General features: G+C 37.4%; 1 protein-coding gene and 1 long non-coding RNA gene across 7 annotated transcripts; one reads left to right on the forward strand and one right to left on the reverse strand.

Annotated features, from left to right (window-relative positions):
• Positions 1 to 2014: 2014 nt before the first annotated feature.
• Positions 2015 to 4746, reverse strand: LOC111270827 (polyubiquitin-B). Its single transcript, XM_022851259.2, has 3 exons — positions 4606 to 4746; positions 2545 to 3506; positions 2015 to 2268 (listed from the first exon to the last, which is right to left on the reverse strand). The coding sequence occupies exon 2, from the start codon at positions 3500 to 3502 to the stop codon at positions 2564 to 2566; it is 939 nt and encodes a 312-aa protein (XP_022706994.1). The 5' UTR covers positions 3503 to 3506; positions 4606 to 4746; the 3' UTR covers positions 2015 to 2268; positions 2545 to 2563.
• A 2900-nt stretch (positions 4747 to 7646) lies between these two features.
• On the forward strand, positions 7647 to 18870 carry LOC111270932 (uncharacterized). Of its 6 annotated transcripts, none has more exons than XR_002686552.2 (4): positions 8037 to 8258; positions 14557 to 14669; positions 15169 to 15314; positions 18699 to 18870. It is a non-coding gene; the product is annotated as an uncharacterized LOC111270932 (long non-coding RNA). The 6 variants fall into 6 exon arrangements; XR_015315104.1 differs by lacking the exon at positions 8037 to 8258 and adding an exon at positions 12606 to 13113; XR_002686555.2 differs by lacking the exon at positions 8037 to 8258 and adding an exon at positions 13193 to 13729 and having other exon boundaries at positions 15183 to 15314.
• Positions 18871 to 19342: the final 472 nt, after the last annotated feature.

The following is a 19342-nucleotide window of genomic DNA, read 5'->3' on the forward strand; positions in this document are numbered from 1 at the left end:
GAAAACGTTAGTTTTAGGCATATCATTAAACTTTCGACATCCTTGGGATAAATACAGGTTGAATTTCAGCCGAACTTTAAAAAATTGTAGTGGCCAGTAAATTAGTTCCATATTTTTGCATTTCTCTGAAAGGTCATACATTTTTTCAACAGACTGAGAGCAAACTGATCTCAGAATAGACAGTACATCCTATGGCTATTTCAGAGGTCACAGAGGATTTTTGCGTTTTATATAGGAAAAATATTTCGAGGATAGATGTCTGTTCGTTTTAAATTCACATCGACACACAGCTCCGTTTGTACTAGATTCGACTGCAGGCTCAAGATAAACCATTCAAAACCCGGCTCGGCAAGAAGAGGTCACTTGCATTCAGGAAGTCAAGGCAAATCGCAAACTGATAATCTGAAGTTTTCCCCTTGCCGTCAAATTAATCATTTACCTCAAATACCTATTTATCTATTATATGAATGGTGCTTACTATAACTGCGCATAGTCTCCTTTGAAGAACGTTAATATACGACAATCTGAGCTTGACATTATAATATAGTTTTACAATATGAGTTTTTTTTAGCAAGACATTGAGTTAGCACAAAGGAATTGCGCAAATGAAACTTGAGCAGTATGGGAAATCACTTACGACTGAAGTAGCATAAGCACTCGTTGGGTTTTTTTTCAGTGAAGTTAGTTTATAGCCTATTGAGTATACAATTACGATAAGAATAATAGTAATCGACGACATTCTTGTTATGTCTCACATAAAATATAGGCGCGAACGCCCCATCGTGACTTGTAATTTATTCATTACGCAAGTAAGAACCCTAATATGGTCGGAGACCGACAGAAGCAATTTATTGTGCATATTGAATTAAAATTTCCTTCCTGAACTCCGTGACGGTGGATAAATGTATTCATTCATAACACTACAATATCACTTAGAAAACTGCTAGGGAGAATTTTCACGCAGCATGACTGATTGTTTTTCGCTTTAATCAACAAAATCAAAAAGTGTACTTGTATAGTTACCTTTGTCTCGAATTAGTTTGTCGGTCCACGAAATCTTCTAATAAAATGAGAATCAATACATGTAGGTTATTGATTAATATGTAGAATAGAAACCTTTATCTTAAAACATTACTTAGCATGTTTCACAAATAGGTAAGTATGTTCACTACGTTGTCTGCGTCGCAATGTGCAAGTGCTCAACGATCTACGAGGTTCTTTCACCCTACAAAAGCTATCAACATCCACTAACCGATGGGAAGTTCCGTTTGCTTTACAAAGTTCTTAACTGAGAACACACATACCGGCACTTTGCAAATCAGCATTATGCCATGCTACTGCACAGAATAGGTGGGTTAGATACAAAACCGCTCCTTAGGTTTTTCCACTAATTGGAACCGCAGCCACAAAGCTTATGATATATTAAGAACGGATCAGTATTGGAACTCAGCGGGAAGCATGCTTAATAGAGCAACAAGCATCGCAATCATGAAACAAATGAAAATGACCATTATCCGTTTTTCACGCATATTTGCAGCGAATTAACAAGTGCCGTGCGCCTTAGTTTTGTTGTTGTTACTTCTGGTGCTATTGTAGTGATGCCTGTGCACTTCGCTTATCTAGATTACAATTTTACTTGTTTACATGCTACACAGCTACATTCGTTTTGCTCCACGACATTTTACTTACGGTAACATAGGTTCACACAAGGTTACTCGGACTGCGCCACATACATTAGTAGAGGTAATTCCAGTTACACTGGGATCTCCCATTTTTTTTTATAAAGAGATGACATCTCGGCACTGATAGAGAATAAAACCGATTGAACCACGGCTAGATTGTGTTATCACTGTAAATTGCGCCGAAGATTTAAATAGGCCAGCCGTTATAATTCTAAATAAGTAAGCTAGTCGTTGTAATTCTAAATGATCGCATCAAGCCAAAGTACTCTGTCGTTCGCTAATTAGCAACTAACAACCACTAACTTAAATTTAACTTAACAAAAGACAGTGCATGATGCTTTACCCATCGTAAGATTTATTTTACACAGAATAAAGATAATTTTCATTAGGGCCAGATATTTTAAAAACTTTTGATCATTATCAATTCACTTAAAAACCAGTCAAAAATATTTTCCAACTAAAAAGCTTCACTCATACGTCGTCTTGTAATTTTCCTTTGTGCTGATACACCATCACTGTTGATTTTGATTTTCAATTTTTTTTGGACGTCTTCATGCGTCATGCAAGCCGTTGAGTGAAGAAAAACCTGGAAAGGGCATTTTATATATTATAATAACATATACAACAACTGAATTTACACGGTTATCAAAGTCATCCGTCAAAATCTGCACAGTCAATTTTAACTACGTTTTTCATAATATTTGAGCTAGATGTGTATAAAGTACAATCATATATCGCATTTTTTTCAGTGTTACGTTTTCCGTAGTATTTGAGCTAGATGTGTATAAAATACAATCAGATTTCGCATTTTTTTTCCAGTGTTATGAGAAGCAATGTGTTTCTACCTGTTCTAGAGCCTCACCTTAATCTCTTTCTGGCAACTAAATGAAGTTTGGAAGTTCTTCATCACCTCCTCGGAGTCTCAGCACCAGATGAAGGGTAGACTCTTTTTGAATGTTGTAGTCGGAGAGCGTGCGACCATCCTCGAGCTGTTTGCCAGCGAAAATCAACCTTTGTTGATCGGGGGGAATTCCTTCCTTGTCTTGAATTTTGGCTTTAACGTTCTCAATCGTATCGCTTGGCTCGACTTCAAGAGTGATCGTTTTTCCGGTAAGCGTTTTAACAAAAATCTGCATACCGCCACGAAGTCGAAGGACAAGGTGGAGGGTGGACTCCTTTTGAATATTGTAGTCCGAAAGGGTGCGTCCATCTTCAAGCTGCTTTCCGGCAAAGATCAGTCTCTGTTGATCGGGGGGAATTCCTTCTTTGTCTTGAATCTTGGCCTTTACGTTCTCAATTGTATCAGAAGGCTCCACTTCCAAGGTGATGGTCTTCCCAGTAAGGGTTTTGACGAAAATTTGCATACCTCCACGAAGTCGAAGTACAAGATGAAGGGTGGACTCCTTTTGGATATTGTAGTCTGAAAGAGTACGTCCATCTTCTAGTTGTTTACCGGCAAAGATTAGCCTCTGCTGATCAGGGGGGATACCCTCTTTGTCTTGGATTTTCGCCTTAACATTCTCAATTGTGTCAGAAGGTTCAACCTCCAGGGTGATGGTTTTCCCGGTGAGAGTCTTTACAAAGATCTGCATACCACCTCGCAGACGCAAGACAAGATGAAGGGTCGATTCTTTCTGGATGTTGTAATCAGAAAGAGTACGTCCGTCTTCCAACTGTTTACCAGCAAAGATTAACCTCTGCTGGTCTGGGGGAATCCCCTCCTTATCTTGAATCTTCGCCTTGACATTTTCGATTGTATCAGAAGACTCCACCTCAAGGGTGATAGTCTTTCCGGTTAAAGTTTTCACAAAAATTTGCATTTCCCTATAAGCACAAGAAAATCACAGCACTGTGAGAGAAAATTCAAACAACGTAAGTAGCAACGTGAACGAATAAGTGATACCGTTGCTCAGGACGTAAGAATAGTAGATAGCGGCGGCCGTCAACAACGTTACATTTTTTTCCACTGCTCCACTGCAGCTTCGGAACATCAGGTTTGTCTTAGGTAACCAAAGATTTACAACATGCTAAATCATTCAATTATTTGAAACTTTCAAGTCAGTGGTATAAATCACATCATATCATCTATATGATTCTATAACAGACTTCTTTTAGGGCTCCTTTGAGTGCAAATATTCTCTTTACCAAGTGCAATGGATAGGTCGAGGGTAATACGTAAATAAGATCTCCTAGCTATGTTACTAAAAAGGACGGCATTCGTCATGCGTATGACTCAACCCCAACGAACCAATGCAACTGCTTTCGCATGCTAGCAATCGCATGCCCTGTACGCTGTATAGCTAAACGTGATCTCGTGATACGAAAACGTGATACGAACTCGTGCCTTATTTTCTGTTGCATCATGTAAATGCGTACTTCATTGATTACGTATTTAGGTTCGTACTGGTGTATGTAAATCTAACGATTCGTCCATTTAGAAACGCCCAACATAGTTAGCACGCTTAGTAGCGTGATGTGGTTTCGAACACCCTGTTCAACCGAAAGAGTTTGGATAGCCTAGCATTACACGATTAAACTAATTGCGGTCAGAAGCACGGTCTAGTAGAGACGCCAGTCCTGGCTTATGGCATATCAAAAATGTTGGGCTTAACTCCCAACGCACTTCCGGCAAATTCCATCTACAGCAAACTCAGACAAGCGTCGCATTTCAAAAATTCGCGATATATAAAGATGAGAACAGCAACTGAATCGTTACAATTTGACAAAAATCACTCAAAACTTCTAAGCTTCTCATTAAAACTCTTGAGTACAACAAGCCACGCCGTTACACATTGGATTTTAACGATCGAAGCCGCTAAACTACGATTTCTCTAGAAAACTCATGAAACTCATTCGTAACATAGACTGTATATTTAATCATATAGTAACATTTTCTAAATAATATGTAATTAACCTAACTTACGTTTCGCGTTAAGTGTATGTTTGTTTCAAGAGCACACGCGGTCAACTTGAAGCCAAACCTTATAACAACCAGCTGACGCGCTCGTTTCCTTTATATAGGATTTGGTGACGGCAGCAAATGAATGTATCCCTAAAGCCCTGCTTGTGATAGTGATTCCTAATGTGAACAATCTAAGCTGCTAGCGCGCCCTCTCCAGCGTAGCGCCTATATTTGAAATGGGGCTTCTTTTAGAAACCTCCATCTTTTTTTTTTTTTTTTTTGCTCTAGCATTTGGCTTTCTGTACTCTACCATTTTTGTGCTTCTAAAAAACATCAAGCGTATTAATATTAGAAGAATACAAACGTCGTCTATCTGTTTATTTATAATAAGTTTATTAAGTTAGGACTAAACTGCAGATATAAACTAATTAAGATGCACGGTTGAAAAATTGTGAAAATAAAAGTAAATTGTCAAGTTCTTCATTCACATTACAAATAATTATGCTTAAGAGTTAAAACATCGTAATAGAAGAATATTAATTGCCAGTAGCGTTTATACACGGAGCTAGTGCTCACAGCTCAGCGCATTGCTAAAGGTTGAGGTGGAAGGCGAGAAAGGTTCGAATTGCTCATTACCACAAAGATTTATAAAATACGAAAAAGAATAGGCCACTGGTGAATGCTGCCGTTGTAGATGAAGATATTTTTTGGTATATTCTGTTATTACAAAACAATCCTGTGTTATCTAAATAACGATATCTGACTAGCTGAGGGATTACTGTGTGCATCGAATCCTATGCGTAATGCATGATTTTTGTTTCGTCACTGAACTATAAACTGCCCTAGTGACGCTTGGAACCTAGCTATTTACCGTCAGTCCTCTGATAATGTTTTTCTGAGTATTACATCCTCAGGATCAGCCTTTATCTCTATTGAAATTTAAAATATGTTGAATTGACATATCTATGCTACAACAACGAAAGCATTATACAACATTCTGTACTTTGTATCGCACAATATGTGATCTCGACTGAACAAGCCACTGTACGCGAAGCTTTTCGCTAAGAACTGACTGCACCGGTTGTGTGCGATATTTACAATTTGCTTGAAATTAGTTTCGAAGGTATTTATCTTCCCATGCCATATAATAAAATAATTGCAACCGGAAAGGTCTGCACTCGAGGTACAGTTTAGGTTGTATTGAGTGGTTGAGTAACTAACAATAATAAAAGCACGGAATAGAACGAATCACTTCAGTTAAAGTAACGGCCGAATCAGCCTGTGCGCCGGACAATTTAATGTGGAGCATTATTAAAACTTATCGCGAATATGTCGCTAATGCGAGCATTGTTCCCTCTTAATCATCTAGTAGAGTCGATTTAACAATTAAGACTCAGAGGTACATAGCAGGAAACATCCAAGCGTACAACCATAGACGCGCTGCTGGGCGGAGTCCCTGGTGGAATTTATAGACTTGTTGTTGTGGTGATGATGGTTACTGTTATCTATACGCGGGTTGTCTAGAAAGTTACGTAACCTCGTAGCATTCAAAGGTTACGTAACTCGCCATACAGATACCTATATTATTTCATGAATTTTAAGCCACTAGGCATTGCTTCGACTGACTAAAACGGTTTTCTCTTAGTATAAAATAAAACGTATTTTTGTTTAAATTCAAGTTTAATAGGTAAACATATTATCCTTTCCGCGATCACGGAGATACATATAAAGTTCTTAAAAAGAAAGTAACTTTTTTAAGCTGTTCGAAAGGTCAGGAGGCCATCGTGTTAAATAAATGAAACTTTGTTTTATTCAGGAGATTAACCTGTAAATCCCGTTAACGGAGCCCGTTCGTCTGTTTCGCTTCCATGGCAGCATAGAGCATGGGCCAGCGTTTGACCTTTGCAGTGCCTACTAGATTCACAGGAAGTGATTTCTGGGAAGTGACTGACCCACTGTAGCTGAATGTAGAGCGTTTTCAAGTTGTGGGAGTATACGCTTCTGTTTGTCCTCATGGATTGTCTCGCAAAACTGTCGAATATTGTTTCCCGATATAGTCACTTGTGCTTATCGGCTGCCTCCAAAAAAGCTTGTAACGTTTTTTAAGTATGAACATATGAAGGCTTTTTCTATTTGCCTACAACGGAAATTTCCATATACATCAAAATTGTAAGTTCCTTAGCGCAAAACATGATCTCGGAATTCAAGCATATTTTCGGTCTAACTTTACGAATAAAACTAGGAACGTCTTAAAAGAATATCGTTACTTGAGATAAAGTTGAATTTCTTTGTGAACATCTTTGAAAATGAACGTGACCTTCCATTGGACTCATCTCATCCCTAGTAATGGTATATGTGATTGCGTGTCCAACTTTCAATTTCACAGCGTTGAGGGACTTCTGTAGAATATATACGTTGTATTTAACTGAAGTTGAATATAACTTTAAGGCGTATATGATGCCGACGACCTAATGGGTCGTTACTATGAGAAATCGATATGTTCGCCAAGGTACGCTGGTAGATTCACTACGCAGCAGGTTGTTCAGGACTAGTGCTCGCTGGGCGTGACCGAAATAGGTAGGTATCTCGATAGCCTTACTTACCGACTATGGAGACAGGCAGGAAAGCAAACTACCCCGTGCGAACAGCTTGCGTGAGCTATTCGAGCTTGTGATCATTTACTTTGGCAATTTCACTGCCATAACCTGAGCGTGGCGCTAGAAGCAGCCACAGCCGGGCGAATGAGTCGCGCGTCAGCTTACCGTTAATGACACAATAACAATGCATTGCATTGCAAAGAGATTACTAAGCTTTGTTGTGACGCTCTATACCGAAAACTGTAACTTTTCCCTTTTTTTTTTCTATACGAGATGATTGTATTATACGGATTGCAGGCTAAAGCTTAGTCTTTATACACAGACATCAGCATTTTTCGCAGTGGCCACACTTAAGTACAAGTGGTTTGCAGTTGACACGGCGACGTTTATATTAGTGTGAAGTGTTTTTCCTTTCTCACACAAAAGTATACCTATTACTCAAGTAAGAGGCGCAATCGACTATATCCTGCGACGACTCAAGCTAATTATAGTAATGATTGTTTAAGCAACGATAGAAGGATGTGTGACGCATATAATAGACAAAAAAAAACTTTTGATACAACATATATAAGGCGAAAAAAGCTAACTCAAATGCGACAGTCATCAGAGGCGTTGTCTAACGAAAGTTTAGGCTACACGCTAAGTTTTTGGTACGAGGGCTCTGCAACTTTTGTCATAAGTTCGTTTGTCTCGACAATTAGCAGATGAGCTGCTAGGCAAACAACGTGATGCACCCATGCGTCCCCTGAATCAGCAAAAACTTGTGCAAGCTAAGGAGATCCAAATGACAGAGACGTCACATGTAACTGCCTACAATGTGCGTTCAAAATTCAACACATCGCAACGGTACCATTAAATTAGACTAAGCGTTGTCGTTTCGATTGTTTACAAGCTGGATGACGGGCCAGGCTAGACTTTTGTCACACGCTTTCAAAATGACGGGCTATTCGGAAACTCACCGTCAAGATGGCGTAAATTTTCAAAACAAATTAAATTACTTTATGCTTATGATTATTTACATGGTATTTATAGCCGCGGTCAACCCTATTAGACTCGTTCGATTGGCAGGTCGGATTGGTAAGTGTCGAGATATTTTGACGCGGATAATTACAGAACCGTAAATATATATATGTATGGTTCATGCGTACCCTCGAACCCACTTTAGTCAAACAGAGACGTTTTGCAAAGACCTGACTATCACTAATATTGGGCCTGCTTGCTAAAATTTATGTCATAAGTATTTATCACTTGCACATAGACTGGAAGAACGCATCTACAGCAATAAAAGTTTGTTGAAACGCAGCTAATAGGATTATATGTTAAGGCGAATTAATGCGGCTTCAAGGGCTTGTCAGTAGAACCTTGTAGAATTCTCCAGTAGTAGCCTTCTGCTTATTGTCACGCTATTATTTGTAGCAGTCTTGAATTGATACGCGTTTGGCTAGTGTCTCGGTAGTGAGAAAGGACAGCAGAATATGATATCGTTGAGTATAGTCTCATTCTTGCGGACAGATATTCAAAACTGGCACCGTGTACGTAGGATAATGCCTATAATACGCAATAACAGGATATTTAGGAGTCTTCAACTAGTTGGTCCGCGTTGTGCTTACATAAATTAATAGGCTGTTTTTGTATAAGTTCGTTTTCCAGCAGCTGAGGAAGGATCTTATCAGCTATGTTGCCTTGACATTTCTATTGCGTCTTTTGATCACGAAGTGAACTGTTAACTTCATAATAATTGCAACAGATCTAATAGTAACAATCTAATTGTGCTACTGCCGAGGTGGCACAGCCTTCATTATGCGACCGTGTCCAATATGTCTTCAGATGGTATCCTGTAAAGTTTTGGACGGAAAGGACGGCCTTGTAGCAGTCAACAAATGACTGCGTAGGCAACATGCTGTCTTTACGGGTACAGTTAACCGTTTTCAGAAGAATAGAAAAGAGCCGTGGACAAATGTGATTGTATGCAGGACCACATGAGCCTGTTATGTATGCAACAGGCTCATGAAAAACATGTTTGCTAGTCACTAATATGAAAAAAGCTATAATTATTTTTCCGAAATGAAACAGATTTGGTGGATCAATTAGAGTTCAAATCCAACAACTTCTCAATTTAGACAAATAGCACGTATACATGTACGCATAAACTGAGTTGCTTTGTACCACTGTTTATTAAGTTGTATCTGTCAGCCTTATTTCTGTTCGCAAAATACTATAGCATGTCGCATTGTTTATTGACAGCCTGCCTCTATGAAAAGCTATTGTCCTTGTGGATCAATTATTCTTAAATACCTTGCGTTGAGAAGGAATTGTTTTGCCTCGGTATTTCTGTGCGCGTATTACTATCATGCTAGATCTGCTACGCAAGCCTATATTCAGAGGCCAGGTAAATATCTTCTCGAGTCTAGAAGTATACGAATTATAAACTAATCGCGCTTCAAGGCAAAGAAAAAAGCGCAAGAAGGTATCAAAGGCCGTCTTCACTTGTCTTCATGGCTCTTTCTTTTTGGTCGTCATCAGCAGGGTAGCCAATGCGATGTGACTCTTTCTAGAGAAGGTAAACGTTCCACGTCCAGAAAGATGCTGTACATATTCTGCGTTTTTAAAAGCCTTCTAGCAGTCCTAATCCACACACTAGCAACTCAGCAGATCGATATTTACTTTACGACACTGTCTACACACTGTTTTCACAGTGATTGTTGTTTTTTTATTGTATACTTTTTATTAATACGTGCTTTTCTATCTAGTAGGTATAGAGGTCTCTATTCGTAAGTAACACATGGTGCGATTGCACGATCTTTTTAAGGCGACAGTATAGCTTCTTCGAGATTTTTCAGCCGACTGGCTTAGTATCGAAATAGTTTGAAGCGGGGATCAACAGAATGTTATAAAAGTCGTCCTCTTCGTTCAAATGTGATAGTTAATTGGGTTCAGTGTTATTGAAAGTAATATTAAGGCACCTTCGTTAGCGAAAGTATAGACGCATTCTGTCGTATCCAGTCAACAGATCTGAATTATTTCTGGGAACAACGTTACCCGCACCCCAGGTCGAGCCGTACGAAACCTGAGTTTACACAGTTATAAGAACTTCTACAAAACAAGCTGAAACCGGATCTACTACCAACGAGAACATAAAATCACTATTTGTATTACTCCTACTTAATCACTACTAATTATTATAAATACTAGTATTACTATTATCATCATAGACAAGGAATGTTGTGTTATCGACGAGTCACTTTGAAGCTCTCAGTTTTCTGAAATGACCCGAACCTACTCGTCCTTCAAGAGAACAGCGCCTTACGCTGAGTTCTATGATCTGAAAACATTGGCCTTACCCCTATGGCTACTTCGTCGTTTTACGGAATGATATCATATGCAGCTAAGAATCAACTATCAGGTTACGCGGCTATAGTAATTCTTAATTAATCGAAACATTCTGAGAGACGATTGTAACGTATATGAAATGAGATCATGCCTTTACACTGGTAATAAGAGGGCAACTCTTTGATTCAGCGTCTTCATACGTTTAGCATATAGCAAAAGCTTGAGGCTTTCATTAATATAAGGTTGGTGCTTTGAACCGACAGGCGAAATGATCGGCATACGTCTTTTTCCAAAAAAGCATCGTTGTTTCTGGTGAACCTTTGGCACACTGAATGAATTGAGTATATCAGAAACCTTAATTCAGCCCCGTATGATAGTGTTTGCAGTATTTTTATAATCCTTAGCTAGAACTTGAGAATCTCCTTCCTTATTTTTGTTGTTGTAGTTCCAAATTGCTTTTGGATACACGTTGAGGATGATATCAGGATATTTGCAACCAGTAACAGCGATCCTTCGATGTAAAAGCAGTTCTAGCTTTTTTCCATTAAGACCAGTAATGAATAGATCCTTTGAGCTTTGGTAAAGTCTGAATAAATGGTTTCAGTTTTACGTTCAATATTGCTGATACGTATTGCTTCAGTAAACCCTTCTTTCCGATGGTCGATGGTATTGTCTTTACAAGTTAAAGCGCATACGAAATGAGTTCCTGGCTAAGTCAGTGATAGCAAACCCAAAATAAAATTCGAAATGCTTATCAGACCGTTAAATTCAGTTCAAGAAGCTGGCATTGTGTCGCGGATCTCTCGTAGAAAAGGATTATAACGCCTATAATAGGACAGTAATTTTGTATCCTTACGGCTGGAGTTACCTCATCATTAGGATAAACGGTATTTGTATCTTCTAGCGAAATTAAGGGTTATCTGAGAATATACTAGATGAAATTTAAAGATAACAAAATTAGATAAACGATATATGTTGAATGACAAAGGCAGTGAGTGTTGTTAGATTCAATTTTATCGTGGTATTGCCATAACACAAATCTGTTGGTGGAAGCGTCACGTTTTTTCAACGACGCACGAGTTTTCACTACAGTTTTCTCGTGGGTTATCAAGGCTGATGTGACACCTTGAAACACATCGTCATGTTTTACATCGTAAATTTTGAATATTATAAAGGTAAAGCTGCTTGAAACATCAGTACTAGTACATTGTCTAGTTCATGATTCTTACAGCCCTGCTGGCTATTAACATAGTTGTTGATATAATTGAGCACCCTATTCCAAGTTTAGGTTGTGCTTTTATTTGTTTAATTCTAAAAACTCTAAACAAATATATGCCGGCTTATATGCAGGCTTGTGCATGATGTATTTTTTATTACGTGTTCGATGTGATATCCAATATTCTTCTTTAAATTTAGGTGATAATTCGCTTAATATGCTCATCAGGTTCGCAAGCCGATATGATTATTTTAAGATGGCTAAAAATAGCGCCGGCCAGTTAAACGTGGCACAAGAAGTCGTTAAGTTGGGCCTGGTTTCAGCTAATTCAACGCATTGCCTGCGCGCCATGCCTGTGAATAGTTTTGAGTGCGCAAATAAATGAAGAAAACGTTCGATCGAGCAACGAACGGAGACAGATTAAACTAGATTTCGATGAAAAGAGGGCCATCGACTAGACCGTTGTCGAACCTACACGATAGGTGTTTCTTTCCTTTACCGGTTTTCAGTTGAGGTTTTTAACCGTTGTTAACGATCGTTTGTGGCATCGGCGCTCGGTAAAAATAGATTTACAGTTCATATTTGGATCATTCGTCTCGTAGTTGTACCTATAAAGGTTAATATCAACAGGGTTTATCATGTAAAAGTATAGTTGTTATCGGAAAAAAGTTGCAGCTAATCTAAGATAATTAGATTTTGTCTATATTATAGTTATTGACAGCAAAACCAGTAAATGTGTACTAGCTGAGTGTGGTATGTTTCTCTCAACGTGCAATCAGTATTTACAAACGAAAGTATAAAATAGGAGAAGCAGTATTATTACGGGACTGGTGACTGTCATGCTACATATGTACCATATCTGTCCAGCTTCATGTGTGGGCACCCATGTTTGCGTACTCATTCAGCCTTTCCTTTGTAGTTCCTTTCTGTTATACTATCAGCCCATTGGCTCGTTTCGACTATTACGTTGATTCAGAACCGTGTTCTGTGACCGTGTAGCAATTGTCGTGTTTCTGTGTATCGAATCACCTGTGTTCCATTGTCATTAAGCTCTAACATCTGCGTCACGCACGCAATGCTTATCGTTGTACACAGTTTACTTCTACTTGACTCTGACTATAGTTACTGTAGCGAGTTGGCGCGCATTTTCGAATGCGGCAGCTTCGTTCTCGCTCGATTTGGGTCGCTAGCGTATCAAGTAGAGTATCCGACTGAACCTATGTCAGCGCAACCCATTATTTCAATAACAGGATGAATTTGTACGGTGGTTCGCTAATCACAATGTGGATTTATTTGTGTAGATTAGTAGTTTAGAATGGATGGCTGACTGCTCAAGAATGACTTCAATTCATTTTGCAATGAGCTGACGACGATTCACCGATTCGGGCGAGTGCATCACCAAAAAATAGAAACATAACAAAGCATCGCTAGAGTATCATAGTACCGCAGAATTTTACCGGTTTCTTTGTTAGCAGTTTTCTAAATTAAAACTGACTTGGTCATCGGTACGCTTGTTTTTGCACGTCTATTTCCTAGTAATATGTGCAAATACGTGAATCAACATTACATCCTACAACTTGGCATCTAAGATATTAATTAGATACGAGCTTCGCAAAACACTCGCGCATTAAAAATCATATCTTATGCTTGTCACTTGTATTATGAATACACAACCTATTTTAGAGCCTGGAGAGGGAAAGCTTTCTATTATTCAGTTTGCAAGATAATCCTCCGGTTCCAAGTTAAAGAAATTCAGTCCACTGACCTACTGGCGGACGTGGCTCTCCGGCTAGTTAAACGTCTAGTTCCTTCTATTAATATGATAAATTATAATGCCAACCAGAAATGTGATCGGTTTAGCACGTTTTCAATGGTGCTTAACGTGCTCCAGTTAGTAAGCTGTTGGATCTTGCATGTGTCCCCAGTTCATGTAGTTTATTGCAACTAAGTTTCTTTATACTAAATACATTTTCCTTAAGAGCAAAGGCGTCTTAACTTACACGTACGTACATTTCCTGCACGACTTATATCTAACCATAGGGACAATGAACAATACTTTTCAATATACGAAAATTATGAACATTGAAGCCCGTGTTATCATAGATAATTATTGCCATTAAATGTGTTTTTAGCTTAACAATTGCAAATTGAGACTTACTTATGATGTATAAATCATATTGAAAGCGATGTGATGTAACCAGTCTTGTAACATAGTTCAAGCAGCTGATGCAATGTGACTGGCCATTAGCGTCGATTACTATCCAAATAATCGTCGCATAAGATTTGCTATTTTCAACAACGAACACTACAGTGCGTCAGATATATATATCTCATAAAGATCTAAAATTATTAATATATGAAGTATGTTCTTCAGTGCCAGTAATATCCCTTTATTTCTCGATCAATTTATAAATCTGTTGAGGAGAGCGATTCAGCATCTCCTTTATAAATGTTCTTCAAACGATATGTTAAAACCATAGTGGTAGAAAGTAATTGTTAGAAGAAATTGAAAATAATTGAAAAAAAGTAAAAGACTAAAGTGGTTTCGGTAATGGCTTCCGTTTAAAAGGTTATCTTTTTCAGAAAGGCACGACGAGAAGAACTGAGTTTTGTTTAAGAAAAACTGGACAATTATTTCATAGATTATATAGTCACATAAGCTAACGTATATACGGATATAGTAGTAATATAGCGCGTCGCCATTTCTAGAAAGCAAGCAAGCGGAATAAAAGAACTAGAATAAACGATTCTTTTTAATTCAAGTTTTTTTTTTCATACCGAGTTAATCATGGCTTTCGCTAGTATAATCTAATAATCTTCGATTTGTAGTCTGGCAAACCACATCAGCGTCACTGCGTCAAGCGCTAATGGAGTTAGCATCATTTAGTTAGCATATAACGGACCCATCGTTTCAAAAGCTCTGCACTAGAGGCTGCTTAATGGTAAGATAGTCTATCGCTAAGGTTTTTTTTATGTTCGTAGCCTTAAATAGGGCATGTGGCAGCGTTTTTTTTCAAACCGCATACAATGGCTGATTGGTTTATGTTTATGATTCTGCACGTTCGCTTTAATCAACAGAAATACGTTCCAGGATGGATATCATGTGTGAAGCACGGATATGTGAGCTACTTATTTCATGACGCCTCAAAATAAATACCTTCTTATGGATAGGTTTTGCAATGTTAGGCACTATGCTCAGCTTTGACTACTCGACTATTAGTCTATAACTTAATGCTCTGGTTTAGCACTACCTATTCGATAGTTCAACACTAGAAGAATCATCTTGTGACGCTACGGCCTGTTAAAAATTTTCATAAAAAGATTATTTTTGACGATCTCAGATAGTCTTAGATGGTCCATTATGTAGCCTCGGTGGTTAGCCTTTTCTTCCGATAACCATTCAAAATCATTATAATCATAATGTATAATATGCGCACTCAGTGCGTAATTTATAGTATTTTTACAGGTAAAAATCGACAACCTGCGGTATTATACAGTTACTTGCTGCAATCTTGTACAGTATAATATATTCTTAGACAATGAGGTGTTGGAATTGTCATGTATCAAGCGCCGACAATATCCAAATTGTAAGTATTTATGAACTCACAAATCGTTTAGGTATTATCATTATGTGACGTGTGAGTTTTAATTATTAAGTAAGTTTTAATTGATGTTTAACGGATGAATAACGGATATTAAAACGCACAAGCAGTGCTGTGTAAAGAAACAGTAAAATATATAATGTTGTTTTATCTACAACACTTAAAAACTGAATAGGTATTTTTGTAAGTGAAACCTGTCGTCTTGCGGTAATCGCACATTTTCATCAACATTTTGGGCTTAGAGTAAAGAAATACCACCTCTGTTTACGAGAATAAAGTCGGAACGTTTTTTTTTGTTATGATTCCTAAATATTAGCTGTGAATAAAAGTTGACGCCGCGGCATACGAGCCCAGAAGTAAGTTGTACAACCGGCCCGTCCGAAGACTTTGCAGGAATACATTTAAGACTACCAACCAAAAACACACATCTACTAAACGGAGGAATATTTCTCATATAAATGAAGTAGGATACGGCGATTTTACAGTTGCCATTCACAGTGTTTTCTTCTTTTGTCAAACAGCGCCATTATTGGTGACTCTATATACCTACAAGACGCTGACAAGTGACAAGAAGACTAAAGGAGATAAAGGTGACAGCACAGTGACATCGATTCGAATTCATTTTGTTCTCTTTTTTTTTTTTTTTCGTTTTCGCGGTTCAATAGGGGTATTATTATTATTTATTTGATTTTTGCTCTTTGCGCAAATGTTACTATTGCTCAATGAATCATTAGTTGAATAACAGAATGCTTTGTTAATATTTGAAATAGTACCGTGCTTACATATGTCATCGGAGCGGTTAGTTGTGTGGTGAATTTTTATTGTTAGTGTTCAAACATGGCCGCCGCACTTCACAGAGAATACGAAGACTTGTACGTAACTCGGCCTTTCCGAAGGTAATTGAGCCAGTTAACAGAGCTATGCTAGTATGTGTCTCGATACGCGGCTTTCTTGGCTCATAGCAAAAATATACGACTTTATGTGCTATGTTACTTTAATTCTAGGCGTTAACAAATAGTGACAATAAATTAATAAAAGAGAAATAGAAAATAGCAATGGCCAGGCAACTGCTCATATATGTTACCCTGCCATTTTATAGGTCTAGAAATCTACCAAGTTTATCTTCTTCCACTTGGTGGAAAGCCCAGATATGTACAGCATCCTGCCTTACCGAAAGGAAATTTTCAAAATTTGTCCGCGTAGGTGCTGATGATTAGTTCAAAACACGACAAAGCAATCGATAAAGGTTTATTATTATTATTCTTCTAATATATATATTAAAAGAAGATTTTGTATATATCTCTTACATCTATTTTACGACACTATACTAAATGGTACAACTATGAATACATTATTTATGTTAGTAGATCTTAAGCCCGAAATCTAGAATGATGAACAGTTTTGGCGCCAATAGTCAGGCTGAAGTGGGTGAATAGTCCATTCAATAATTTAACAACATACATATTCAGAAAATCCACCAAGTTATGAAATATGTGAGTAATTATTAACCGTACATCTTCACAATGATATAACATTAGCTAGAGAACCTAAATAAACTCGCGTACGATAAATCGCGAAACTATATTAAATTGAAGCTACCCGGATGCATAGAGCGTTTACCAAGTAGACTATAAACAAAAGAAATCAATAGGGTTCGCACAAGCATAATCTATTTTACACTGATCTCGTCTTTATAGTTGATAGAAGTTGTCCCATTTCGGGTTTTACGTCCAGTACTGCCATTGAGCGTTGCTTTAAATGATTGACTCGCAGTACTAAACAGCGCCAAATTTCAAACGAATATTATCGTATGTTAGCAGACAAACATGTTCCCTATGGCAATATTACGGACGTACGAAACCATCCTTGGCTACATCGCTCATGGGTGCTACTGATGTATATTTATCAATATAAATACGATCCGCGTTACCACTATAGCTCTTCTATCGATGTGCACCTGTGTCTCGAAAGTTAACTCGATAGATCATAGCCAAAAGAAACTTAGATCGACACATAAATATATAGATTAGTTAATGATTATCACTGTGTTTCGAAAACAGCGTAGTAGTAAAATATAGCACTTTGTACTTCGTACACAAATGGAAAATTCATATTATCTCGCATCATAATATCTGTGTCACACCCGCTTCTCTTTTCTATTATATTTAAAAGGTACTTTATTTATTTAAGCGATCAATTGGGAAATGTACCTTTACTTGCGTTAAGAGACGCTAAATCATTCGAAACCGCCCATTCATAAATGTATTAGCTAAACATCGTCCCCAATATGTTATTGAGCTCAGTAAAGAGAAATAGCTATTTTTATATTTGATCGGAGTATTTTGCTCGAACCTTTTATGGAATCAGTCATTTTAGGTAGCTTTTTTCGGAATCACGATATATGCCTATGGGAAACTCGTAATGGCTGAGATGGATCTACATTTCGGAGAAATTTTGCAATTACTGATAGCAATTTGGCCGCAATCAATGAAACAAACAAAACCCTTATACAGTTTTTAGTTTTCGGATGAAAAATACCATATGATAGATGAAAATTTAACACTGCGTTTTATGTAAAGGATCTAATCAATAGACCTCGACGAGCTGAACAGAAATAATTTCTAAATAAAAATGGCGAAAAAATAATTTGTTTATGTAATATAATTAAGTAATAATACTTTTGAGTGAATGTTTCATATATGTAGGATAAAAGAAAAATGTTCTATATCGTTATCTCAAATAACTATCACGACGCATCAAAGTCAATTACTATAGAGATCATATATATTCAGCGTTACGTCACATGTGAACTCAGCGTCGTTCAATGGTCGTTTGGTTACTTGGATAAACAAAATATATCAAAGCAGAGTTGTTCAACAAATATCAAACTAGAGAGAAGCTATGCATGAATTATCGCCGTCGGCTCAATCGTTTTTCAGAGGTCAAATAAGAAAAAAAAAATCAGCTAATGTAACACGAGCTTTCTATATCTTTCTGATCGAACTGATCAGGGCTCATATTTGTATTACTTTTTCATCAACCATAAACCAGGGGAACGCCAGAAGTTTGAGGACCTAAACAGTAACTTCAAACAGCCACATTTATTTGCAGTTACTATTACACCCAACGTATCATTAATGGATGACAAAGCAAACTTTTAGAATAATTATTACTTTCGAATATATATGTATATTAGTTTGATTGTGATCACGTAATATGTGTGAGAGCAAGTTTCTAAAACTGCCGCAGTGGTTATACAATTTACCAAAAACTATCTTTAGAAAATTTCGTATTCAATCATGATAGTCGTCAATAATGAGGCTAGAGAGAGGCCCCATGTGATCTGCTAAACTGTTTGTCGATTTTAAGGATTCAACAACGAGAAAAGAAGAAGAGAGCTTCAACACTACCAAAGCTGCTTCGGATGAAGATAGCGAGAAGGACATTGAATAGATCAGGAATTATATTGCTTTTTAATTGATTCTGGGAAGCAACACCAATTACAATAACAATAAAAAGAACGAGCGGTTTGGCAGCTACATTTGGCGATTTACTTCATTTTTTTCATTTTTTTTTTCATCAATAAATTAGATAATTCACAGCAATGACAGTTACATGTTTAAACTTTTCATTTTCAACACCTAGGAGTACTGTTGCGACATTGTTTTAAACACGCCGGCCACAAGCGTCATATGCGGCAATATGCCTCAATTGAATTTTTAACTTAAAACAATATTCTAGAAAATTCACTATGCTCTTATTGCTTTATACTACTATATATAATGCGCAAACTTGTCTTCTCAAGTTAGACGGGATCCAGCTACGCTGACACACTTTATAGAATACCCATAGCTTGTTTATATGTATCATTGAAATAAGCTTCCCACATATAACCATTATATTTTTATATTATTTATGGTGATATAATAATCTATCATTATAAACAACTTCTAGAATTCTATTTTTGATATTGTAGAAACCGATACCATTATCATTGTTATTGCAGAAAAGGT

The sequence above is a fragment of the Varroa jacobsoni genome, unplaced genomic scaffold (assembly GCF_002532875.2).
Source record: "Varroa jacobsoni isolate VJ856 unplaced genomic scaffold, vjacob_1.0 scaffold_167, whole genome shotgun sequence".
NCBI classification, from domain to species: Eukaryota; Metazoa; Arthropoda; class Arachnida; order Mesostigmata; family Varroidae; genus Varroa; species Varroa jacobsoni.

Coding starts and splice junctions, on each gene's coding strand:
- LOC111270827 (XM_022851259.2), bottom strand. CDS start 3,502: ATGCAAATTTTTGTGAAAACTTTAACCGGAAAGACTATCACCCTTGAG.